Below are 26,368 nucleotides of genomic sequence, written 5' to 3'. Positions count from 1 at the left end.
AGCGTTTCTGACGTACGTTAAATGCTGAACTTTCCTTACATTGTGTTTTTTACAGTTTGTTGGCTCTCCTCATGACAGATTATTTCATGACAGAAGCAGCTGAACCAGGTCTAATATCTCCTCTGAGATCACAGGAATATGGTGCACAGAAGAAAGGTTGTGTGCTGCTTTTACTCTGAATGAAAAGAAAAAAAAATTGCAACAACTTCTCAAACAATATACAGATGAGGAAAGAGTTGTCACCTTTGCAATTTGAGGAACTCAAACACTGTGTGAACAGCTCATCTGATAACAGTAGACATCAGGTAACTAAGGTTTTTATCTTAGTCACCAGATACCTTGACACTTATGAAAAACAGAATGGGGATGAAAATACTTTCCTTCTTTGGAATTTTGTTTTTCTCTAACAGAAATTACATAATCATCTTATAAAGAAACGTGAAGGCTAATGAAAGATTTTAGGTTCAATTCTTTTCTTTCCCAAAGGGAAAAATCATAGGAGCACTGAAAACCCAACAACCATCACAAGGTGTTTTCTTTGTAGATGTCAGGCTTGTAAGTAAGTTGTCAAGATAATTACCTGAAATGAGGTTGTAGCAAGGTGGAGGTCAGCCTCTTTTTCCAGGTAACAGAAATAGGATGAGAAGTAAAGCCTTTAAAATTGCACCAGGGGAGGATCAGGTTAGATATCTGCAAAAATTTATCCTCTGAAAGAGTGGTAAGTTATTGGAATGGGCTGTCCAGGGAGACAGTGGAGTCACTGTCCCTGGAGGTGTTCAAGAAAATAGTAGGTGTTGCACTGAAGAACATGACTTAGTGGGCATGGTGAGATTGGGGTGATAATTGGACTAGATGATCTTAGTGGTCTTCTCCAACCCTAATGATTTCATGATTCTATGATAAAAATCAATATCAGATGAAAAATATATGATTCCTAGAATACTGACTCAAATGCTCCAAAGTGGCCCAAGAAGGATAATCCAGCATCAGCCTGTCCTGAACACAGTTCAGCTAATCTACAGGCCACTATGGGTCTGTGAATTAAATCTAACAAATCATAAGCACCAATGCAAATTTTGTTTTTCTTTTTTTTAAGAGAATGAAGGAGGAAAGGAGTTATAGACTAACCATTTTGCATTCTCAGAATTTGAAGTTGATCATTTCCGCATGCATTAGTTCAGGGAAGGGTGAACAAATGAGCAACTTACCAGTAGTGTAACAGGGTAGAAAGTGCAACAACAGCAGAGCAGCAAGATCCCATGCTGCAGCAAGTGAGAATTTGCTGAAACATAACAGCCATGGGCACAAAAATAAGGGAAAGAAGCTGTTTACATTCAGAAGGCTTCGGGTACGCAGGGATCTCCAACAAGATACATTTGCCTCCACTGCCAACCCTTAAATGAAGTCTGAGAAGGTGTGGATCCAGCTCCCCTGGGCTGGCCCTCCCTTCCTACCAGGTTTTTAATCACTACTTCAGGCCATGACTTAGCATTTCTGCTACAAATAGCAAACAGAATAAATCCAAGCTTCAGTTGCTGCAGTCTTGCTCTGCTTTTCTGCTTCTCCTCTAATTGTGAGCACTTAACTTTGTAAGAGATGACCAGTAGAAAACCCATCACTGGAGAGAGGAAAAGAATAACTCCAGATAGATCAGCCTCCTAAACTAGCTTACCATGTATTTACACAATCAGTAATGCTGTCACAAGCGAAACAACATGCAGCCAAGATTCAGGGTAGCACTGAAACAGTCAAAATTGACAGTGGTACTTCAGAAGATGATGGAGATATGATGATATTTGTCCTTTCAAAATTGATTCTGTGGTGCAGATGCCTACTGAACTTTATGTTTAAGTACTCCACATCCAATGTAAAACATGTAAAAATCCTTTTGTGGCCTGAACAAGTCACTCACCGAGTCAGTCTAATGCAAGCAATTTACCTGAAGCTTTCTCAGATAACTTTGCAAGGAGCAATGGAAAGGGGGACTTCTATATCACTGCACATCTGTGCAAAATGTTGTAAAGTAGAGGTTATCTTACCTTGATCCAATCTGTCTAGTTCCACATAGCTTGACCAAGTGAGCTACTGCCAGAAACACTGTCATCAAGGACTTGCTGCAATGACGCTGTGTCACCCACGTTTCCTTTTCATAAGTACCTCTCAAACTTCTCTCTAGGCTGCATTTGAATGAAGATGAAGCTAAGTACCTACCTCCAGGAGCCCATAGGCTTAAATCTACCTGACTTTCTTCTGTCTACCATGGGGGACCTAGCTTCCAATGCAGAGAGGCTCAGGAGCCTCACAATACCATGACCTTCCTTCTGCAGCAAAGTTGCACAGTTATTTCAGGGCTTCATATGGTTTTGAACTTTACACTGAGATTACAACAGCATCTGGAAAATTTTAAACAATATTTTATTTAATTTCATAGTTTTCCACAAGGTTACAAATTAAATGTTACCCAAAAGTAAGAAAATAAGCACAAATACACTACAAATAAAACAAGGAAGTAAACCACAATTACCTATATTATGGTGAAATCAGAGTGATACAAAAGTATTATCCACACCTTCAAGCAGACAAATGTATTTTGAATCCATGCTTCAGTAATGGGAAAAAAGTAGAAATTAGGCAGGAAATTGACAACACAGGAATAAAAAGGCATCTTACATTTCAGATATGCAATTAACTTACTATCACAGTACTATCTTTGTGAACAGAGACCATGGGTGGCAGTTTTCCAGCAGCTTATGAAGCTATTAGCAGAAGTAAGAATGAGAAGTAAATATCTACATTATTGCATTCATCATTTGACCAGTATCACATGCTTTAAAAACAATGTGATACCAGTTAAGCAGTATTGAGAAGACAAAACTTGTGCTGAAATTCTCCACTGTATATCCATAAATAGTCTCAGTATTTGTTGAGAAACTATTCTTAAAAACTTGGCTTGTTTGCACTAAAATATTCAACATGACTTGCAAATAATTCTTTAAATGCCTCTAACATACTCAGAATATACTTATCTATGAGACCACCCTATCAGACAAGCTAATTAAGCTTCATTTTGAAGCAACAGCAGGAACTGTCTTCCTCCAGAAACACTACTTGTACATGTATGCAGGAATAGATGGCAGGAACAGCCTCAAGTTATTCTAGAGAAAAACTGACTTGCTGTTTCAATTCTGTTCCTGCTTGACATTATCCTTAAATTAAACAAGAGTACCTACAACACTACCTGAACATCTGTTCCTTTATTCTGCTAACATCTGAATGAGACACCTACCTTCTCCCTTCAGTAATTCTCCAGCTGCTCATTGTACTGGCCAGGGCTCAAAAATGAGTTTAGTACTGCAGAATGGTTCTCTAAAGCTAGATGTAGGTATGAAAACTGAATTCAAGTATCTACATTATCCAGTTTGTCGTCTAAAATAAAAACAAAAACCAAAAAACACAACCACTCTTCTACTCCTACTAGGGTGGGGGTGTCTTCTCTGACCAGTGAAGACTCCTGTACCATGTAAAAAGAAGTTATATTTGACAAAATTCTGGTACAGCTGTCTCAATGTCATAATCATGTCCACTAAAGCCTGTGTGGTACTGCTGATTCTAGGCCCTGGTATTACATCAAATGCCACAACATGTATACCAAAATAATGTATCATGTATTAAAGGATTTATTTATTAAGCACAACTCTTTTCTATTTACAAAGTTGGTCCTGGTTTGATCAGGGTGATAGAATTTCTCACTTCTAATTCTAAATGCTTTTGCCACAACATTTAAAATCTACACTAACTTCCAAGTGTGCAGGTGAAAGTACGGAAACAATATTAAATATTCCAGCCTTGGTCTACATTAGCAGCTCGCCCCTCAAAAGGTAACTAGTGGCATTAATTTTCTTCATTGTCTCCAGAATCCTCGATATTATAAATAATAATATAGTATTAAATACGGTACAAATACAAGTGATAGACTGAATGACTGTGCCATTGAAGGAAATCCAAAAGACCTGTCAGGTTGAATCTGAATATTACGTAGGTCTAGGCGACAGGAATTTTGTACTTCTTCATAAGGGATTTCACTCTCACCCACATCCATCCGTCCTCTACTATTGTTCCGCACCTAGAAAAATTCAAAAGATTGCCCAGATTGGTACGATGGCAAAAATCTTAACGTAGCTGGCAAATTCAATGCTATTTCAAGTGAAGCAACTCAAACTGTATTGCAAAAACATATCTGAACTTGAGTAAAGCAACATCATTATCCTCATATTTGCAATATTTCCAATGAAATATTTCACAGTAATAGTTAAAATGCATTACAGCAATAGTGACAGTACTGGCTTTTCTTTGCCTTAGCTTCCACTACATGCAAATGCATTAATTGAAAGGCCTTAAGTAAACAAACTCATAAACATTCTTCCCTAAGTCAGCTCATAGCCACAGGACAGAATTTCAAAGATGTCTAATTCAGAAGGAACATGATTAGAAAAATCTCACAGACTAAATATGATGAATGTCTGCCTTTTCATGTCAGGCTGCCACATATACAACTCAGCAACAGGTAGATATTCTGGCAGAGTAGTTGGAATGGTACAAAACTCTAATTTCTTTACACCTAACATACCTCAAAAAGGTAAATGGGGAAAAAAATACATAGTCTATAAGGTTTTGTGTGCAATATCTACTTATTAAATTCTGTAAAGAAAAACAAGAATAGGCAGGCAGCTTGAAATTTGCAACCCAGGCCTTCTCAAAAATTATCACTTAGGTGATTCTTACTGTTTTCATACTTCTCTTGCCACTTCTCCCTCATTCTTCTTGGCTCCTTTCTGACATTTATACTTCAAGTTTGCTGTGATCTAGTTGTTAGGTTTACTGTCTGTTAGTGACCTAACCATGACAATAGCCGTTTGGAAAGGAGCCTCATCCTATGATAAGAACTTAATTGATTTTCAGGAGTCAACATTCCTTACTGCATCAACAAGCACAAGTAAGAAAAAGGTCTATGTGGCAGGAAAATCATCAGCTTCTCCAAAGTGTGAAGTGACTGCATTTAGAAGTCAATTATGTTTACTTGACCAGACTACCCTGGAGAGAAAGAGCCCCACAGAGTTCCATCCATTCTCTCTCTCACTTTCCTTTATTCTGCTAATACTCTCTTGGCACCTTGGTTTCCTTCTTGGTGTTTGGAATTATTACTTTAAGTACTTATGTTCCCTCATGACTCTCTCATTGAGTATAAAAAAAAGCAATACATCAGCAGCGTCTCTCTTCCCTTTAGTAAGAATCAGTATTCAGTTCATTTTTTAATCTTACATTTTCCACTTCCCTGAAGACACGGAGGAAGTTCTCCTTTAAGACCCCTTTTAGTTCAGTTTCATTCCACCCTCTTCTAAGAAGTTCCTCAATCAAAGAAGGGTATTTCGAAACATCTTCCAGTCCCTCAGGGAAACTGTTGGCAAGAGCCACACAAGAACATTCAACACAGATCACTTAAAAACGTACCAAAATATTTAAGTAGTCTTCTGCACATATTCACTTTTAGAATGAGCTTCTTTATACCCGCTTCTTCCTCCAAGATGTCAGAAGAATGAAGAATCCAAATGACATAACACAAAGCAGGATGAGACAACATGCAAGACTCTTTTCTGCAGAGAAGATCTCAGTAGAACTAAACTATGCATTCTGGAAGGAGCTCGCACTTATGTGCAGGCAGGACAACAGCATAGGGATATTAAAGAAAAAGAAAAAACTCATGTAGACATTGACCCTCCTATATGTGGCCTTGAGAATAAGAGGAAACATCTGTATCACCAGATACACTGCCTAGGAATGAACAGAAAAGATTATGTTTTAGGCTGTTCACTATGTTCTGCTTTCCTCAAGCACATGCCAAGGATAGCTGATCAAGCCCAGAAGGCAGGAGTGGTTACACAGCCCCAAGGCACTTTAGGCTTTTCCCTCTAGAAAGTAACAGCAGAGAAGAGTTTTGCACCAGTCACAGAATCATAGAATGGCCTGGGTTGAAAAGGACCACAGTGATCAGACCTGGGGTAACTCGTTTACCATCTGAAGGGTGAAGCGTATTTTCTGTAACTCATCACTCATCTGGAAGAAGGTACCCTCCATCATCGTTTCTGCATGCACAAACTGCTGCCTACAGCACACGTTTGCAAAGCTGACTATACATTAGGGCTAGTGTCCTCATTTAGGGCACTCCTTCTTGAATGTTATATTTGTGTCCTTTCTTCATAAAGCTTATTTTAGCATTCATCACAGGACGATGTACTAAAACTCTTTTAGTCTATCTTCTTTTTTCCCCAAAAGGGATCAAAATTTAAAGAGCAAATATCAAGGTATTTATGATTTTACCAACCGTTCCACTCCATCATAGTCACCACCAATCCCTATTGATTCTGAACCTGCAATTTTCTTTATGTGGTCAAAATGATCTGAAAGAAAATAACAAAGAAAACAGCTAAGCATATCTCAGGAAGAAATAATTCAGTTCAGACATACTGGCACCAGTTCACTGTTCTTAAACACGTATTCAGAGTCAAATTATTTTAAAAAATAACTCAAAAGATATCCTGATAATACAGGTTAAATTTTAATAACAGTCAATGCATTCAGAATATTTACTGGTGCTCATCTGAGTATCACATGTTACAAAGGGCATCAGATAGCAGCTTTCAATATAACATCTAAAGCAGTGAGATGTAAACAAAGAAAAAGACACAGTCATCTCAGCACATTTGTTCCCAACAGAAAGCCCAAATATACCAACAGATTTTTCATTACCTGTTACATAGCAATGTTTTGCACTCTAAGTAGAAAGGATGAAGGTATTTTCCAGCAAGTAACAATTAATTTGGGATTAATGGTTCTTGGCTTTATGTAGGAGTATCAGTTCCTCAAGCTATGCACCTTGTAGCTCTTGCTATTTTTTAAATGAATGTTAGCTCCAAAAAGACTCAGAGCTGGGATAGTGGGGAAGGAAATAAGCAAACAGTGCCATTTACGCAATCTGAAAAATGACCCAGATGGCAAGAAATTCTTGGAAGCCACCCACAAAGATCAAAATATATTCACTTCAAACCTGCTAGGGTAGAAATATTAACAACTTTTCTGCCACAGGCCAGCACATCTGCATTGAATGTCACCATAATAATCCCCTTGTTCATTTTCTGAAAGAAAGGAAGAGACTGGTGATGAGTGTCCGCACGCATGTCCTGCAAACTTCATAGGCATCTTGTGCAGAACCTTTTCTATCCATCCACCAGCGAGCATAACAACAATATACATCAAAGATCAGATGGCAACACAAGGCTTTGCCTTTCTGCCTTTTACCCTGTATTCATTGCATCCTCATGTGGCCTGAACCACCAAGGTCCAGTGACTTGTAATCAAAGACAAAACACAACCCAAAGATGATACCTCAGAAGTGAATGTGTAACTTGCTGCTCTGGCATTTGCTTAAATCCAGTTCATAGATGAGGGGTGAAATGTAAACACCGTGATTTGCGTGTATAAATTTGCCTCAGACTAGTCAAACATCGGCACCTCCCCCTCATTTTATTGTTTTTGGTTTAGTTGTTTTTGTTTTTTTTGAAAGCACTCACCAGCTTCTGGAGAATATCATCAGGAACATTTCTGGAGTGATTACAAACAGAAAATGCAGAAGAATGGCTGAAAATTACTGGTGCTTTTGAGATATGTAGTGCAGTTTTTGCTGTGGAATATGAAGTATGAGATAAATCTATCAGCATACCCAGACGATTCATTTCCTTTACCACTTCCTAGAACAGATTTACAGACAACAGTGTCAGTATTGTGTTTCCTTAAAGGAAACTATTTAGATGATGTACGTAACCAGATAAATTCTGCAGCTGTCAGCTAGTTATAAGCATGCTGCAACTTCATGGGCTTCTATTTACCTATTAAGTTAGCAGTGATTTATTCAGTCATAATTAACTAGAATACCACCACATGCTTAATCAATCCAAAATAAATTTTCCAAATTGTTATTTGCATCTCACTACTTCCACTTGCCATTTCACACATCAGAACTGTGTTGAAACAGTTGTTAGAATGAAATCTAATATGTAAACATCAGGAATTTATATTTATTGAATCCTAATTACTCCTAGCTAGCAAGAACTTACAGAAATTATGTTTTTAATGATAAGTTGTTCTTGAAAAGGTCAGAAGTTGTTAGTTGCATGAGAGATTGATTAGATTATCAATCAAAAAGAGATCCTTACTTGGCCGAATGCAGTCAAACCAACAACATTAGGATAAAAGTTGTGTATTCCTTTAGATGAAGATTCAGACCTTAAAAAGAGGAGTGAGAGAGAAGAGTCATATCATTCTGCAGACCACAATATCAGCAACTGAAACATCATGTGTTATACACAATAAAGCCATATCACACAGCCAAACTGAGAGATAACGAGCTGCATAATAAGTATCTTGTTCACATAGTGTTCCATATATTTACGGTTCAGGTCTGTTGCATATTTGTGAAGCAATGACAAGCTTCACAATGACAATGACAAGTCCGAATTTTTCTGATTAAACAAATCTTCATCAGAAAGCAAATGTGAACTGTCAGCTACCTGTCAGCCATAAAGCCAGTGTTTCAGACCTCTGCACATAGTTTTCTTTTGCCTTAGTTCAAAGGAAGTTTGCCAATCCAACAAAGAGTAGGTGCTCATATTCAGAGAGAGGAACTGAATAACCACCTCCATAGCCACATATGGGAGCCGCAATTTTGAGAGGATGGTTTTAAAGGCTTCTTACTGCCAAGTTCTTAGAAAGCATTTACTATCTTTAAGCCACATTATATTCATCTTCTTATTTTGTTGTTTTTGTCTGTTTTGACCTATGCAACTATCTCTAATAAAACAAAGTGGAAGACAACTTTCCCATTTTTCTATTGCTAACAAAGTTTAAAAGTTTCTAAATTGTCAGTGCAGGAAGCACTGCACAGCAGATCCTTCAGACACCCACTTGCTACAGGGCAGGTGATCAACCTCCCACCCTGTCATCCTTGTCTTTGTTTGGATTGAGTATGACACAGGCAGCCTTTATTTGAATCCACATTTTTTCCCTCTTGGAACTGTCACCACATTGCACAATATGGTTACACAAACACATGCACATTAGTTACCAAGGAGTATTGCAGGAATGTGTTAAAGTCATGTAACGAACACCTAGGTCATAATACATCCTCAATGCTGCCAAACTGCTGTCAATGGAGTGACCACCTTCTATTCCAATCAAACACGCAATCTTCCTACTCTCAGAGATACCTGGAAACATCAAAGTAAGACAATTCCAAAGCAATTTCATACACTATTGAGAAAAAATGGTTATTCAGAATTGCAAAAATAATACTGATGCTTTTGTAAGGCAGGAGCTTTATTTCAGGATATATTTATATGGAAAATTATCTTATGACTGCAGCAGGCCAGGGCTTTGCACAGTTAGATATTGTAGTTGAATAGAATAACGGAAGTTACTCTTTAAACTAGAATAGCTAACTTGCCCACTTACAGTTTTCTCTCTTCTACACATACTTTTGGAAATCTAATTTAAAAAAAAAAAAAAAAAACAGCTGCAAGAGAAACTATCACCTTGGGAAGTTGTTACAAGTTCAAGCTCTTCATAGCTGTTACACATCCTCTTGACAACATCAATTTGCTCTAAGGTCAGACGCACAGCATCCTTGTTCTGAGCGCTGCAAAGAACATACACTGACCAAAACTGAAAGAGACATTGACAAGTAAACTAGATAATCTGTGTTCCAACTGGGAAGCTACAGATTGCTAATAGCGGAGTTCACAAGCACAGGTCAAAGTGATTTCTTACAGTTTACAAGCCACTATAATTTTTCCCCTCCAAAGAAAATGTTGTGCAATTCAGCTCTCCCAACTTACTAAACAACTTCACAATACATGCAGAAAAGCAGATGTAACTTTTAAAATATAATTCATTTAGCATAAAGCAATTGCTGCTGTTTTGATTAAGGGTAGCTGGATTATAAACACAAACATTTCCAATACAAATGACAAAGAAAAGTGCCTGTTGCTTTTCAGTATCATTTTGTCTCTCCGCTTAGAACAGAAAGAGCCAGAACCAGAGCCAGTAATACCTCTGTGATTGGGAAGGGAATGAGACAAGTGCAAAACTCTGTCCTCATACAGGCTCACTGCCATGACAATACGTACCTGAGCTCCCACATAACCAGCCTTAAGTTTCAGAAGGTTCGTGTGGGTCTTGTTGATTTCTCTTAAGTTGACTTTACTGATTCTATTTTGGTAAAACATTCTCAGCCGTAGCACAAAGTCATTGTGGCTAGAATAGAAAACAAGCAGGGCTTGTGGTAGAAATAAGTTGTTCCTCTTCTAATCCAAATGTAATTTCTTCAATTCTTCTTAGTTTTACAGACCAATAACTGCCAATAATCCTGGTTTAACAGATACTAAAAGTATCCTTCCTCTGCAAAGCATCTTTAATTCTTAAAGCTCCTTCTAATCAGGACAGCAAGAAAGCTTTACGCTTCTCACTTTTACTCCTGTTATACTTCTGTATGTATTTTTCTCCCTACTATTTCTGAAGGAGCAGAAGAACTAAAGTCACCCACCATGCTCCTTAGAAGCAAATGTTCATTATATGATAATCAGCGCTTCTGTTCTCAGGTTAAAACACAGCACAGACATCATTCCTTCAAGTTGCAAGGATACCCTTTCAAACCACCATACCTGCCTTCTAGCTTTGTAAAGAAGTCATTGCTACCAACGATGCCACTAAATTATGGGAAGGAGACAAGGACACTGTGTAAAGGGCAACAATAATTCAGCATTGAAATCTCACCAGAAAAATCACAAATGCATTTAGAGTAAGACATTCTTGTATTAACTACCCTTTGAATTGGAATTCTGTCCAGCTGATAAATCTCAACAATAACTAACTGTTATGTCCTAGGAATAGTCTGCATCCCTACTCATCCTAACACATTTTAGCACCTCCACTTATGAAGATTCACTGAGAGTTTAGTTGAAGATGTTTATATACCCATCAATTAAACGTGTATCTCGCATCAGATTGATAGCTCTGTCTCTCATTGATTTCTCACAGATGAACGGCACCGTATCAAAGAGGAACATCAACAGCCATAGCAACAACTGTGTTGGATTTTGCTTCATTTGCAAGTTTGTTAAAGCAAAGAGATACCACAATATTCGCTGACTACAACTAAACAGGAAAATTTCCAGTCTGCAGACACAGGTTTAATAGTATAAGCAGAGCCAAAACGCCCTCTTCCTGGTAAAGGCTGCAGTTGGTTCTGTAAGAAGAAAGAAACAACAATGAAAAGAATGGAAGGTGGGAACAGGAACAGTAAGATAGCTACATTCTCCATAAAATTTTAAAACCCATGGCTATTACACTTTCAAACCTATAAGCACTCCAATAAACATTGCTGCTGTCACCAGCTGACTGCTGAAGGGAACCATCTCCCCATTCAGAACTGATAGTGAGCCTGACAGACTCTAGACTCCCATTTCCCCAAAGCAGCTCCCAAAATACCATAACGAGAGAGTTTTCTCTCTTAGAACAACTTTAACTGGTTTGCTCCCATTACTTGGGAAACCTGACACTGAGTTGACATGGATACATTTTTTGAGAAATTCCAAAATATCAGCTTCTCCCTTATAAGTAAATTCCTTTTTTGTTGAAACATACAGCTCACCAGAGCATCTGCAAGGGAAAGCTATTGAAACCCTGCACTTTGTCCAAAGTACACTTTGTGCCAGATTTCAAAGGGTCACTTTATTTCAATGAGGAAAAATGAGAAAATGGGTATGATAACATCAAGAACAATCAATATATCATTTGTTGGTTGCTTTTTTGTTGTTGTTGTTTGTTTTAATGCAGTAGTAAAGCACTTATACAACAGCTTTTTACGTGCTGGAAAAAAGATCATTTTACAAACAGGCTAGAAACACCTGTTGTCTGGAGTAAAGTAAATGTAAGGTCTGCTAGGAAGCAAAAGGACATTTGCAGGGAGAAGCTTTTTTCCTACATTCAGAGTTACAGGCAAAATTACCTAGAAAGCTGTTTGAGAAGCAATCACCTCCTTTGTGCATTGCAGTGAAATCCTAATCTAGAGGTACATAATGAATTCTTTCAAACAAAAGTTCTGCTAGGATTCTAATGTTGTGCAGCCAGAGCTGAAGTTTTTCCAAAAGGCAAGAACAAAAAAGAAAAAAATAATGCTAGCTTTTCATTTGTTGCTCACTGAGTTAACGTAGTTGGTGTTAATAAACCATTTTCCAGTAATACAGATTTTTTGTTATTATTACTAACAGAAATTGTTCTCATGAATTGTTTCCAGAGATAAAAACAAATACCAAATATCTAAGAGATGATAAAATTAAAAGGCAAAAGAGATTTTTTTTCTTGTATTTCCAGACTACATATGGCTTGCTCCAAGAGTAACATCTCATTATTTCCAAATACAGCAAAGAGCACAGTAACCCTGTCTGATAGAGCAAATTCTTATCTACAAAATGCCATTTTTAAACATAGTGACCACCACCAGCTCTGCATATTCACCAGTGATGAACAAGAGCCGCATGCCACAGTCGTCAAAATCTGCACTAGTGGAAGTGACCCAATGTCACTGCTGCCACGCACCACCCACTTCCACTGGTTGGTCTCCATAAACATTCTGCAAGAATCAATGAATGTCAGTGCTGCCATTTTTTCTGCACAGAGAATTCAGTTTCACACCTTTGCTTCGTATCTTCCACATCAGATGCCATGGAACTTCTACATGCTCTTCCATGTCACTCTCATACATTCTGTTTATTGCAGATGACAGGAGAATAGTGCAGTATACAAGAACTCCTTCAAAAGTAATGCCTCCTATTTTATTAAGTTGGCCCATGACAGCAGAGGCAGTGTTGGTGGTACAGCAGTAGAGGTTGAGCTTTCTTATCAATATTTCATCTTGCTGTGTGACAGATGGCTGCAGAGAGGCAGTCTGATAAATAGTGTTTGACATGGAAGTGAGCATGAAGCATGAAGAAATGACTTCACAACTTGGATTTAGAAATCTATAGACTGGTATTCTGAAAAATCCTTCTACTTTGATGTAAATTGCTTTTTAAAGAAGCTGCTTAGGCCTTTTCACAAGATTTAGGAGTGTGCTAAGTTGTGCACTCATCTGTCAGAAAGTATTTTTGAAGAGAGGAAGTATTTAACCCTATGCAAAAAGCAGCATATGTGGAGAAGTAAGTTTAAAATCAGTCCTGAAGTGGTGTAGGAAAGAAGATCTAGAACAGGTGAATAAACACAACAGTATGCAGAAGGTCTGCAAAGCAGCCAAGTAAATTGCTCTTCCACATACTACTTTTATTCATTGCCACATCTTTATGCTTGTACACAGGAAAAATACTGGAAAAGTCATTTTCTCATGTTGTTTTTTCTTTTTTTTTTTTTTCTGAATACTGTTTTTAGCAGAAAAATATTTGAATTGCCATTGGTAACCACTGTGATGTGTCAGTTCTGAACAAGCAGACTTCAGTGTTCAGTTTTTAGTTTTACTCAGACAAACTGGTCTTGTTCAACATCATCATCAATGATCCCAGTGTAATTGCTTTCCAACCCCATCATTCTTCTGCACACAGTGTAGTCACAACAATTTTGGAGCATCAGGCTTAGAAAAGTCACCAGTACAAAGCCCAGAAGAAACTAAATGAGTTTCTGAAGAGATGGAATAGGCACAGTCAGTAAATTCCTGACAGCCTTGACATTAATAATTGGATTTGCTGAATTATTATGCTCAAGTGTGCAGTAAAGTAGAGCTCACAATTTGAGGTAGTAATATTGCCTGAAGAAGGTTCATCCTCACACAGTCCAGCTAAGCTGAGAGTTCAAGGTAGGGTATTTGCAACTGAAGTATAGGAGATTGATTGCTTTGCCCTTTAAAGCAATTCCCTCAGAACTTCTCTCAGAGAAGGACAACTACTGAATTTCTTTCCTGTTAGGTTTCCACGCTTTACTATTGCTGTTTTTTCCCCGTCCACAGTTTCTAAGACTTTCTGACACACTGAGATTACCAAATCCAGTAATTTTTAGGTAAATGGGAGCTCTACAAATGCATCTTATCATCTGAAGACTACAGATGAGAACTATTTTCTCAGCAGTCCTAAATAACTGAAATTCTTCTGACATCAGGATTGATAAGCATTATGGTGTAAATGCAGAAGAAACCAGAACAGCCTGCCAAATACTTCTGTAACACTGTCAGAGCACATACTGTCAGGCAGAACTTCCTCCAGGTTAAGAGTTCTGACCTCAGTGTTGGGAGGCAGATCCCCAGAGGGAGTAAGCTAGCACAGATGCAGCAATGCTTCTTTCCTAGACTGCAAACCAGAAACCTCAGAACAACACGTACTTGAACAAACAACTCTTCAGGGTTCCCCTCTGCAACTGTACTCCCAGCTGTATGGACTGCAATAGGTTCCAAAGATACAGACAGAAGACTGCATCTGAAAGGGATTCCCTTCTTCCCAGTCACCCCATTTGGGCCCCTGTCACATGCTTCTATTCTTGTTTAAAAAGTCTCACTGCTCCTGTGTTCCTCTCCATGTCAGCACAAACCACGCCCCCTCCCGACCTTTCCCAAGAAAGGTCTTTTTTTAGTAGGGTTCTGCCAAGTTCTGAAATATTTCCCATATTTTTCAAATGTTTTGATCCACCATTAAAAAATAATGCTACAAAGCAGAAAGGCACACACACACAGGCCATGGAGATGACCATTAACAACCGAGTTTTACCATAATGGGTATACTGCTCTCATAGGAAGTAATGAACTTTCCTTCAGCAGCACAAGGATGCCTACTAGAGTACTTGTGCCACAATGAAGTTTATCCTCATACCCAAATATGAACTCTCAAATAATGGACAGTTTTTAAGAAGAGTGTCCACAAATGTTTTATCTTTTTGTACTTGCCCACATTTTTTCAAATCTAAAAGAGAACACACGGTTCCGTTTTCTTCTGATTGTGACATGCAAGAGAAAGATTACAAGGAACAGCAGTTACTGGAAGTATAATCATTCTCACAGTCCTTCTGAAATGGGAGTGCAGCCCTTGAGAAAGCTGTTTTTCTTCTATAAACAGTTATCAGAAATACATATACATTGTAAAACCCCAAAAGCTCTAACAAAACAGCATTTCTACAGAACTGGAAAAGCATATGTTAAAGCATACATGTAGACTTATTTTGTTACTACAACAAAAAAGATCTTTCTAATCTAGAAAATGTTAGTTTTGTTCTTAACAGTAAAGCATGTAAAATTTTAAAGAAAGGTGAAAAATTGCTCAAGCATCAGAACTTATCACAAAGGCAAACCAGCATTTGAAGACAGTCTTCAGTTTCAGATTCTTCGTTTCAGAACACAACTCATATCTGCAACCCCTTCCTCTAGAACTCTACCAGATCCTCACAAAATGACTGAAAAAGGACATTTATTGGTTCAAAATTCCTAATGAGAAAATAGCAAGCCTTCTTCATTCAGTAACATTGTTCTGATGCTACATAAATCTGTTACACAATATAGATTTTGATCCAAACACTCTTTTTCCACCAGTATTATGTCCACAGTGATTTTCAGGAATACTTTTAAGCACGAAATGCACCTGCATGTTCCTCAAGCTGTTCAACTACTAACAGTAATCATTTATACATCACCAAATCTCCATTCTATGTATTTGTTCAAAAATGCTATGAGAATTTCCTACTTAACATTAGTCTCAAGTCATTATACCTCAAGAACATACAGTAACAGCACTTTCTATGTTTCGTGCTCATACAGCCTATGTAAAATATTCTTTATATTTTGACAGTAACAGTAATTTATCTTTAAGACTATTTAGGTAAAAAGGACACTCACTTGTATCATTATTCAGAAACCACTTCTTGAAAACTGAAGGAGTATTGGAAGCACCAGACTAAATTAAGAACATGATATACAAAGCACCCATACTTGAACAGCAGTTAACGTAAAATAAGAAAGCCATACAGCTTTTTTTCCATGCTGACTGAGCAGAGTTGAGAAGTGGATGTTGACATGAAATGTATAGTTTTTTCTTGTTTATCTAAAAGCTCCTTGGAGCAGATTACCTTCTTAGGAAAATGTAGCAGAGTCGTAATCCACGTTCCTCTGTGTTGAATGCAATTGTCGAAGCCTGGCACCAGATCCTCCTGGCATCAGGACAGCAAGCGAGAATGTCTTCTATTTCTTTAGCTCACACATTACAGGCTTCACACAACAGGCGCCTGGGAACTGCCCCTTGCTCAGGAATGAGGTCTGTGAGAAAGTTTCCAGCTCAGCTACCGCCCACTAACATGGGCCGCGCCGCTTTTCCTCCCTCTTGTGGCAGACTTCTTGTGCAGTACATCAGGTATCTGTCCATTACAAAACGACGCATTTAACACCACTTTGTTTTAGACAAAGGTGCCTTCTATCACAGACTGATTTAGTTTGGAAGGCATTTTTGAAGGGACATCATCTAGTCCAGCATCCTGACCCCAGCTAAGCTAATTTCAATGTTAGATCAGGTTGCTCAGACATTTATTCTGCCGAATTTTTTGACGCCTTTGAGGAAGATCATACAACCTTCCCAGGCTCCTGTTCCAGCGCTCACATTGTGATATTTTTCCCTTAAATCCACTGGAATCTCCTCTTATGCAAACTGTGATGGTTGCATCTCTTCTCCTTGCTGATCCGCTTAAGGAAGACTCTCAGAATTGAATTTGTAGGAAAAACAGGCACAGGTATGCCCTTAACTGATGACCTAATTTTGCCACATTTACTGTATTCTAGACCTTGATGCTGTACCTACCAGGTTTTAATCAGGACTCACCGTGCCATTGTATAGAAGTTAAAATACTCACAAGTTACAGATGACTTTTTCAAAGATATTTCTCTCTCTGAACCTTTCTATTCCCTTTCTTGGGGCTGTCAGTTTGGAAATACACAAAGAAGTACGTGCAACAACACGATCCTAGAGTTTCACAAGAAAAATAGCTTGCCAATAATCATTCTTATTCTACCTTATGCTTTCTACAGAAAAAGCAAAGCATCATCGTAATTCTGGTTATGGTTGCACTGCAAAGAATTAACTGAGACTCAAAACATTCACCAGGCTGTTGCACAAGGCACATCCTGACTGGAACATATGTATTTCATCAGCCCACTCATTCTCAGTATTTGGAAATTTAAACAGAAACAAAAACATCTACATTACTAAGAATGTTAATTTGATGGACTTCACTTAAAAACTTTAACCATCAACTTGAGTGGACTAAAAGCACACTAAGTGAAACAAATATTTTCTTAATGAAATAACTGCTGCTTTATCTGAAGTCTGATCTAGGCCAGATCCATTTGTATACATGTGACAGGAAACCCTCTCCCAAATATAATTTAGAGTTGCAAATAACAGATAAAAACAACAGACTCACATTCACTTTCCTACTTACGCTGTAGTTCTACCTCATGTTTCTTTATTAGTGCTCATCCCCTCCCTACAAATTAATTAGTATTGCATAACTATCATTACCTGCAATTTTTTCCTCCTATCTTCTCAATTTCCTCTCCTAGCAAAGCCAGGTTTAATCTCTGAAATGATTTCTGCCTAAAACTATTTCCACATGCCTCCAGGAAAATCATGCTTAACAACAACCCCTTGTTCAAGAACAACTTTTCCTGAGCCACTAAGCTCCTGTTATAACTTTTAATGGTTTAATTCTGTAGATTCAAAACATAAATAGATTTTAAAATCTGCTATGAACCAACTTTTTTGGCTCACAGTCAGATTTTTTCTATCATTTTATTTCAATGGCACTAGATGAGCCTTAATGGCTGTTTGTTTTTGATAGTTCTTATAACATAGCATTTGGGATCTATGTCTTTCCTGCAGAGTCCATCTGGCAGGACTGTTCTCTTAATAGATAGCCAGAAAGCTATTTTTTATTGTCCAGAATGTAGTTACACAGCTGCTCCTGATAATAGCAATCCCTATGTTTATATCATGTTTTATCCATCTCAGATACATTTTGGAGCAAGCTGAGAAGCTATAAACTAACAGCAGCACTTACACTCATACCAGCTGCTGTCAAGACACAAAGGGAAAACATAATGCTTTGGAGCTATTTTTCACAATAGAAATGCTTGTTCCACACAGAGCAGTTCACTAGTGCTGAAGAGCTCAAAGAGCTAGCATTTTTACTGCCCACAGATTAAACTACAGATTACTGCTGCTCAGAAAGCAAGGTTTTGGGTTTCTTTTTTTTTTTTTTTTTTGCATATGCAGATGTCTATGGTAGCACCCAATTTAAAGTGAACTTGGGCTTCTCTAGAATACTTGTACTCTACAAGCTCTCACAGCAACATCTGTCTTGCATGCTAGCAATCTAAGCATATGGCACGGAATCTGTGTATGAATCAGCTTTTGAACTTCATCATTGCACAATGGCTTAAGGATGAACCACACTGACTTAATATTACAAATGCTGCTTACCAAGTATTTGAACATGGCGTCTTCCAAGAAGAGATCGCAATCTCCTAGAATATCACTGTGACAGCTCTTGAGCACAGACATCAATATTTTAAACAGAAAATGCTAAAACAAGTAGGGAACAGGAAATCCTATGTATCAAGATTTCTGTTCACATAAAAACAGCAATATTGGCAGTTTCAACTATTGTAAATGAAATTCCAGCTGTTTCTTCTACTGATTCTGGTATTACTTTTAGGTCCTAAAATGAAATGAGTTTATACTCAGTGGGGGAAGTTCACTACTTGTTCTAATCTGTTGAAATCAGCATAGTTGCAATATATTTCTCAGTTAAAACCTCACAAGAAAAAAAGTCATCTAAACTTGAGAACCAAATGCATTATGAGTTGTTGTTTTTACTTCCCCTCCCCGCCACCCTACATCCCCCTGTCTCGGTTTTGTGGATGGCTGAAGCTGCTACATTTTCATGACCCCAGTTCAACCATCATCAATGAAAACAGTTAAATTATGCCATCTGTTTGTGTACTTAAAGAGCCACAGTGTCTGACAGTTATTGCCAAGTGCAAAAAGAAAAAGGAAGGAGTACAAAGATGAATGTTTGTGGTTTTTGTTTTGTGTTGTGTTTTTTTTCTTTTAACCTCAGAGGCTTGTTTTCTTTTCTTGTGTTTGGAACAGAGAAAAAGGTTTCACGAAGCACAGAAAGTTTTGTAGTTATAAGAGAGGAAAGTTATAGCTCAGTGTTTCCCATAGCTGAAAGTAAATAGAGCAATGAGATCAGTTACCTTACAGGATGGACACAAACATGTACTGCTTTGACACTCAATGACTTTCAGCAACATTTTGTACAAAACCCAAAATTATTGGAAGTTCTCCTAAGTAAATATTGTAATTCAAGAGTTAGTTTTTGTAGCGTATTAGAAAGATGAAACAAGCAGCTGAAGGGAAAAAAACATTGTGACAAACTGATTTAAATTTTCCTTTTAAAATACTGCTGATATTTATGAATCAATATCCAATTAGTAAAGGAAACCACTAATCTGCAGCCACTAATCTGCTTTCTTTGTTTCTTTAGCTGTACATTCCTGCTTTATATGTTTTAGCTTAATGCGTTTTGAAGAAAAGGAAAAGTTCTTGCCACAAGGTGGCAGGCACTTCCCAATGGAAATCTAATCTGATCTTTGATCTAAGGACAGATAGGTGGTTGTCAAGACTGTATGTCATTTCTATGAAGGTCACAAAACGTCCGTGGACAACAGAAGCTGTTGGTGACATTTAATCTTTTAGTATAACTATAACTAAAGACTTCCTGAAACACATTCTAGAAAAAAAGTACTTAGAAAAATCATTTCCTACTCTGGTTTGATTTCTATACACACATTCCTGTTCAAAAGCAGAATTCAGAAAGCTCTATTTCTTCCACTTCACACTTTTTTTTTTTTTTTTTTTTAATTAGGAGCAAAGCCATCCACATCTATTTCAATTAGCAGCAACTCCTTGTGACATTCAGGCACCCACAGCTGTGCAGGGCAACAAGCTCCACTGCCATGCACACATCTGAGCACAAAATTCTGAGAAAAGCCAATCCTTGTGACATCAGTAAGAAAACCCAAGAGGATGAGAGTCTACTAGTCTTCATTTCTGCCACCTAGTAAAAAGTGTTTTTTAAATTGAGTTTGAGATTTTGCTTTGAGTTTTTGGGGAATTCCTGTAAGTCATCACTGCTGTCCCTAATCTGCAAAATATGTCCAGGCTGGCCTTCACAGAAGCCTGAGTCTTCCTTACTCCTTCCTATACTTCTCTGACTGGAAGCAGTTATACTGGTTTTGGTGCTCTGCTGGTATAATTCTGAAATACAGCTCTAGCCTGAAGCTTCCAATGTTGAAAACTAAACTATATTCTTGGGAACAGCACTGAATATTTTTTCTGTGCCTTGGCCCAAGCGATGTTTATATTCTACTTAAATACATATATTACTTCTATGTACTTCAGGATGATTTTGGGGAAATGGAAGATCACACTGCTAAGGAAGGGCAGAAGTGTTACGTCAGCTGAAGCAGCTCAGGTTGTGCTATCAGCAGCAAGGACATTAGTTAGGATGACTTTTGAGTCAAAGCGTGTGCTGGTGCTTAAGACTATTTCCAGAGTACTCTCACACCTATTGTCACAGAACCACAGGTGGATTGTGGTGGAAGGAAGGGCAGTGTGTTTTGTATTTATTCATTCATTTATTTTAAATATAGTAGAATAGTAAGCATTTCAAGCATTCAGTCTAAGAATGATTTGACATTTTTTCTTACATACAAATGTATTCAAGCTTATTGTTTGTTACTTGTTCTTCTAAGTTGTAGTTATTATAAACTGTGCTACCAAGACATAACAAAATATACTATAACAAATATATTTCTGCATAAACATAATTGAAGTTGTATGCAGTATTAATTGTAGATTACATTATTTTAACAAGAAAAATTACATTTAGCTCTAAGCAAACCCATTTTTAAGCTAGAGCTGAACATATTGTCCTTCTCACCCTCTTTGTGTGTAACAGCTAGCCAAGTACTTTCAGAGAAAAAAAAAAATCACTTTTAAGAATCAGGCAGTTCTACCAGAAAACTTATCAGAACAGCTCCCTCATACAGACATCTTTAACTGCAAGTTTGTCAGCACATTCCAGGATATTGGAAGAATCTAGGTTGTACTGATTTCTTTAGTTTTCTTTCTACTGTTTAACACAACACTCTGTGTATGTTCCATTAACTTTTTGTGCAAATATTAATTCCAGGGAGAAAGCCAAGCCATTTACTCTAAGATGCTGGTGAGCATGACATTATGTTGAGAAACTTGCAGTTGTTTTTTTTCCTTTCACTTAAACACAATAAATTGAGGCAGCTAAGGTTTTCTAAGCGTCTTCCCAGTTTCAAGAGCAAACCCCGAAATCTTCATTCTTGACAAAACCTTTTGTATTTATACACACACATGCATACACACAGAGTAAAGACAAACAGTATTTGGATCCTCCCACAACAGGGTCTGTGGGTTGCTCTGAAAGTAATACCTTCTAGTTTATTACATTGGCCCATAACATTAGGGGTGGATGTTGGTAGTAGAGCAGTAGGGACTGAATATTCCCACCACTGCTATTGCTGTATGACAGATGGCAGCAGAGGGCAGTCTGACATGGAAGCGTGTAGTAAACAAAAGCGTGGAATTAAATTCCACCATGCAGAGAAAATGACACCCACTGATATTCATCAACACTTGTTGAAAGTTCATGGACTCCAAACGGTGGATGTGAACACAGCAAGGCTGTAGGTGGTGCTTTTTTAGCAGTGACATAGGAGGCAATACTTTCAGAGTGACCTACTTACTTACCATGTCACTTAGCTAAGCGCAGAAGTTGCAGGACAATGGAGAGCAGTAAGCTAAATTAGAGTAGGGCCACAGAAGATCTAACAAAGATTGCTATACCTCATTATACTCCAGTACAGCTACAGATACCACAAACACCTGTTAAATAGTAGATTCCTACTGTGCTTTCACTGAAATATATGTAGGATGCTCCAAAAGTAATCTGATGTGAGGCATAAATGTACTCTTAAGCATTCATAGCTGTATGTAAAAAAGAAAACATATGTGTGTGTGTATATATATATATATATTTTTTTTTTTTTCTCAAAGTATTCCTAAGAAAACTCAAAGCACATTTGTATTAGGGCCTCTTTGTTAGATCAGAAAATTTGCCCTCTGGAGATTCACTATTTCTGAGATACTTTTTAATCTATACACCATACTGTGCTTAAGAACAGGTTACTTTAATTGAGGACAGTGTCAGTAGTATTAATAAGGCTGTAGATTAGGAAATTTCTTTGGTTCTACTGGAAAAAGAGCTTCCTTGCAGCAGCAAGATAAAGTTGCCATGGAAACCTATTTGCTAAGATGACATTAAAACACAGCATGGACACTTACATTTCTCTTTTTGTAATAAGCAACATTCAGTGGTGCGGTCAGGAGTGACTAAGTGTTATTTGCACAGCAAGAGACCAGGACTTACTCAGGACAAGTACTGGAGAATTTTTGTCATGCTCCAAGGCTGGCTAGTTGACAGCATTTTGTTACAGAAAGAGGAGTGTTAGGAGATGGATCAAGCAAGTGATCTTAATTAACAACTAACCAGGTAAGACAAGTAAATACATACACATGAAAAAAAGAGGTTCATGAACAGACCTTAGTGTAAGTAAGCTTCCCATGGTGATATCTGAGGATATTCACAGAAGAATCTACTTTTCAAATCATAAACTACATTGGAATTGTAATAGCTTCTCACTTTCCTTCATCTAAATGCCAATAAATTTGGCATTTAACAGGGGACCACTTGTCCATGGTGAATTTCTCCTTCTAGCTTTCACAACACAAGAACAGTTCCTTGCACCCTGCACTGGGGTTTGATTGCACTTTGCACAGAATCATATATGCATTTACAAATAATCACATAAAAGATCTTGATTTGGATTCTCTTTTCTTCTTTGCAAGGATAGAATGAGAGATATCACCCACACCACTTTGACCACACTTAGTTTGTGAAAGAGCTGTGTACAAAACAACAGAAACACACAGGAAGAGGCATGTGTCATCCGATTCAAGACAACAAGCCAGAACACATTTATTATTTTCTACCTAAAAAGTAAAAAGTATCAGTGAGCATCCTGTTTCAAAGTTTATTATAATTTTGGTACTTCTGATCTAGTTTAATGTATATCTCCAACAGTGTATGCACAATGATTTTAACTTTAATCCAGTATGATTTCTTTTAATGCCAAGATCATGATCTGTTACTCAGTTGTTTGGTTATAAACAAACAGCAAGCTTAGTCAAACAAATCTACATGCCTCATCAAAAATTAAACTGCATGGCTGCAAGCAAAGCATGGACACGCTGCTTTTGACTGTTCAAATGAAGCAGTCTGACTTTTATTGTAAACTCTAGGTGAGGCAGAAGTAACTTACTGCTGATTGTAAATACTCCATCTTCCACACATCTATCTGTCCAGCAAGGAAGACATGAAAAAGTCATGTGAAGGATTTAGCAGCACACAAAGAGGTGTGTGTTCAGTCAGACTTGCCTTCTCATTCCCATCATTGAGCCAACTTAGGAGACACTGAAATCATCAGTATTTACTCCAGATAACTGTTTCAAAAAAGGTTACTGAAGTGCTTAGTGCAAAGTTAAAGGCATCATATGCTTCAATTTACAGAGAGCCAATTATCTTCATACTACTGCTTACAGTCAACTGTGTAATTGTGATGCCCCCTAAAAAAAAGCCACTGTCTGAATCATGAACTGTTGCACTTTTTAAGTTTCCATTGCCTACAGAGTAGAGCCCATAGTACCTTGTTTGCCAAGTATCTAGCTAAAGCTATTTTTTTTTTTATTTTTTTTTTTACTGGAGCATTAATTTCATTTTTTCATCTAAATCATCAGCATAGCAAAAGTTTTCTATGGATATCTAGAGCATCATCATAGCCTCAAGTAATTGAAAAATACTGTTACTGATTCTTGATCAAAAAGGAAGAATTACTAAAGGCTTCAGTCAACTAAAGACATCAGCTGAGCAGTTCATCTTTCTAGTTTGCTATTCAGCTTGGATATATTTCTGCTAGCACTCAACAGAAGTTACAGAAAAATGTACCCAGATTTCAGGTCACAGAGATACAGTTAAAGTAGATAACCTGAAAGTTAAATGTTAAAAACCAGATCTTGGGCTACTGGGTCATACACTGTGGTAGTTAGAAGATGTCAAATAGCTTGAAGTAATACTGATTTTTGAGAAATTACTTTCCACATTTCCTGGATCTCCTGAAACGTAGAGAGAAGAATGCAAATTTATGTAATTCAAACCTACTGGTGAATAACATGATTGTTTACATGCTTATACAACAACATAGAACTTATATAAAAACACACCCCCTTGTAACCTCACAGAATATCTAACTCCAAGTGACTGAATCAGCCCAGATGTACTACTGTTATTACTCAACTTTCCCTAATGTGAGCATATATTCCTCATTGAATTTAAAATCTTCACTGCAAATCAAAGTAAATTTTGCTTGCCTTTCTTGCTAGTGAAAAACCTGAAGTAAAAAAACAAACAAAGCATGAAGTTCAACTGCAGAGAAGGACTTGGATTAAAAACCTGATGCAGGACAACAGAAGGCCAACTATATCCAGGGTAATATCAAAAGAAGAGTGGCAGCAGGGCAAGAGAAATGATTGTTTCCTTCTTCTCCCATCCAGAGCACTGCATCCAGGCATGGGGCTCCCAGCACAAGAAAGTTGTGGAGCAGCTGGAAAGGTCCAGAGAAGGGCCACAAAGATGGCCAGAGGGCTGCAGCACCTCTCCTACAAAGAAAGACTGAGGGAGGTGGGCTTATTCAACATGGAGAAGGCTCCAGGGAGATCTACTGTGGCCTTACACTACTCAGAGAGCTTATAATCAGGAGGGAGACCAACTATTTCCACAGGCAAAAAGCAATAGGACAAGTGGGAATGGTTTTAAACTAAAAGAGGGGAGATTTAGATTAGACATTATGAGGAAATCTTTTACACTGGCACAGCTGTCCAGAGAGGCTGTAGATACCCCATCCCTGAAGGCACCCAAGGCCAGGTTGGATGGGGCCCTGGAAAAATTGATCTAGTGCTGAGTTAGTGGTTGGCAACCCTGCTTATGAAAGAGGGTTGGAATTAAACAATCTTTAAGGTCCCTTCCAAAACATTCTATGAAAAATACAGTTTTGAACACCAAACATTCAAGTCACAGAAAACATGGAGTAAGAGAAAGTTTTTTAAAAAAAGCAGTGTCTGCCTTGTATGCCCAGCGTGCAATAGTTCAGCTTTAAAGAAAAAAAAGCAGATAAGGTATTTTAACATAGCATATGCAGCATGCAAGCATTATTGAGACCCTTCAGCTTTTTATCATATATTTCCTTTCTTTAGCACATTGTATGTTCTAGCATTTAGAAAAAAAGTTTTTAATCAAAGCATAGAATATGAAAGAGTACCTCAAGAGATAACTGATAATAATTTCTTTGCCAAGCTCTGTTGTTTTAGTTACTGTATGGCAGTCTGCTCAGAGGAAGACTGGACAAAATGTTTCTGCTTCCTTGATCTGCATCAGGTTGAGTGTGATCTGTTTATTACCAGCATCATTTTCTACCTTGGAGACTGACTTTACAAGTCATCATAAAACAGCTCTCCAAGAATGAGGAAAGGCAGAGCTTTTGAAGCTTTCTACAGGTGCAGTCTTAAACACAACTGTTTGAATGTGACCAGGTACATCTACCTGGTCACCTAAAGTAGTAATTATGTAAAAGTTAGCTTTTATTTATTATTTATTAATCTGTTCCATGAGTTTCTGAATACCTACCTTTGTTTTTTCTTATATATCCAAGAATATTCTTTCACATTGGAATCGTCTCCTCACCACTACAGGAACATATGTTCACACACCCTACATTATCCAAGCAGTAGTTTGTCTTTACTCTGAAATACACTGCCTGCACTCAGCGATTGTATCTAAGCAAGTTGGGCAGTAAGCATGCAGACTATTTAGTTCTGTGGCCTGAATGTCCTAAAGGCTCTCCTATGAAATTTTTAGAGATACTTTCTATCCTTACTACCCTCAGGGAAGAAAGACTAAGCTCCATGGCATAATTCATGTGCAAATATACCTGCAAATTAGATAAACTACTTACATAAAATACAACTAAGTCATT

At 37.7% G+C, this 26,368-nt stretch overlaps 1 protein-coding gene across 6 annotated transcripts in view; it reads right to left on the bottom strand.

The window, feature by feature from the left end:
* Positions 1-1,058: 1,058 nt before the first annotated feature.
* LOC116243646 (dipeptidase 2-like) overlaps positions 1,059-26,368 on the bottom strand; it is a 47,330-nt gene continuing 22,020 nt past the window's right edge. For 2 of the 6 annotated variants that reach the window (XM_090149877.1, XM_090149878.1), the window contains exons 3-12: positions 11,083-11,353; positions 10,236-10,362; positions 9,642-9,771; positions 9,176-9,317; positions 8,268-8,337; positions 7,626-7,802; positions 7,103-7,190; positions 6,380-6,455; positions 5,320-5,455; positions 1,059-4,123 (exon numbers count right to left, since the gene is read on the bottom strand). In XM_090149877.1, the coding sequence (XP_090006003.1) occupies positions 3,926-4,123; positions 5,320-5,455; positions 6,380-6,455; positions 7,103-7,190; positions 7,626-7,802; positions 8,268-8,337; positions 9,176-9,317; positions 9,642-9,771; positions 10,236-10,362; positions 11,083-11,213 (1,275 nt within the window). In that variant the 5' untranslated portion in view covers positions 11,214-11,353 and the 3' untranslated portion in view covers positions 1,059-3,925. Of the gene's footprint in view, positions 4,124-5,319; positions 5,456-6,379; positions 6,456-7,102; positions 7,191-7,625; positions 7,803-8,267; positions 8,338-9,175; positions 9,318-9,641; positions 9,772-10,235; positions 10,363-11,082; positions 11,354-16,200; positions 16,425-26,368 lie in introns of those variants that run through there. The other 4 variants (XM_031614975.2, XM_031614976.2, XM_090149879.1 and 1 more) reach the window with 4 other exon arrangements.

This window comes from Phasianus colchicus, chromosome 13 (genome assembly GCF_987193195.1).
Source record: "Phasianus colchicus chromosome 13, bPhaCol1.hap1.1, whole genome shotgun sequence".
NCBI lineage: Eukaryota > Metazoa > Chordata > Aves > Galliformes > Phasianidae > Phasianus > Phasianus colchicus.
This window is presented reverse-complemented; position numbering and strand designations above follow the sequence as displayed.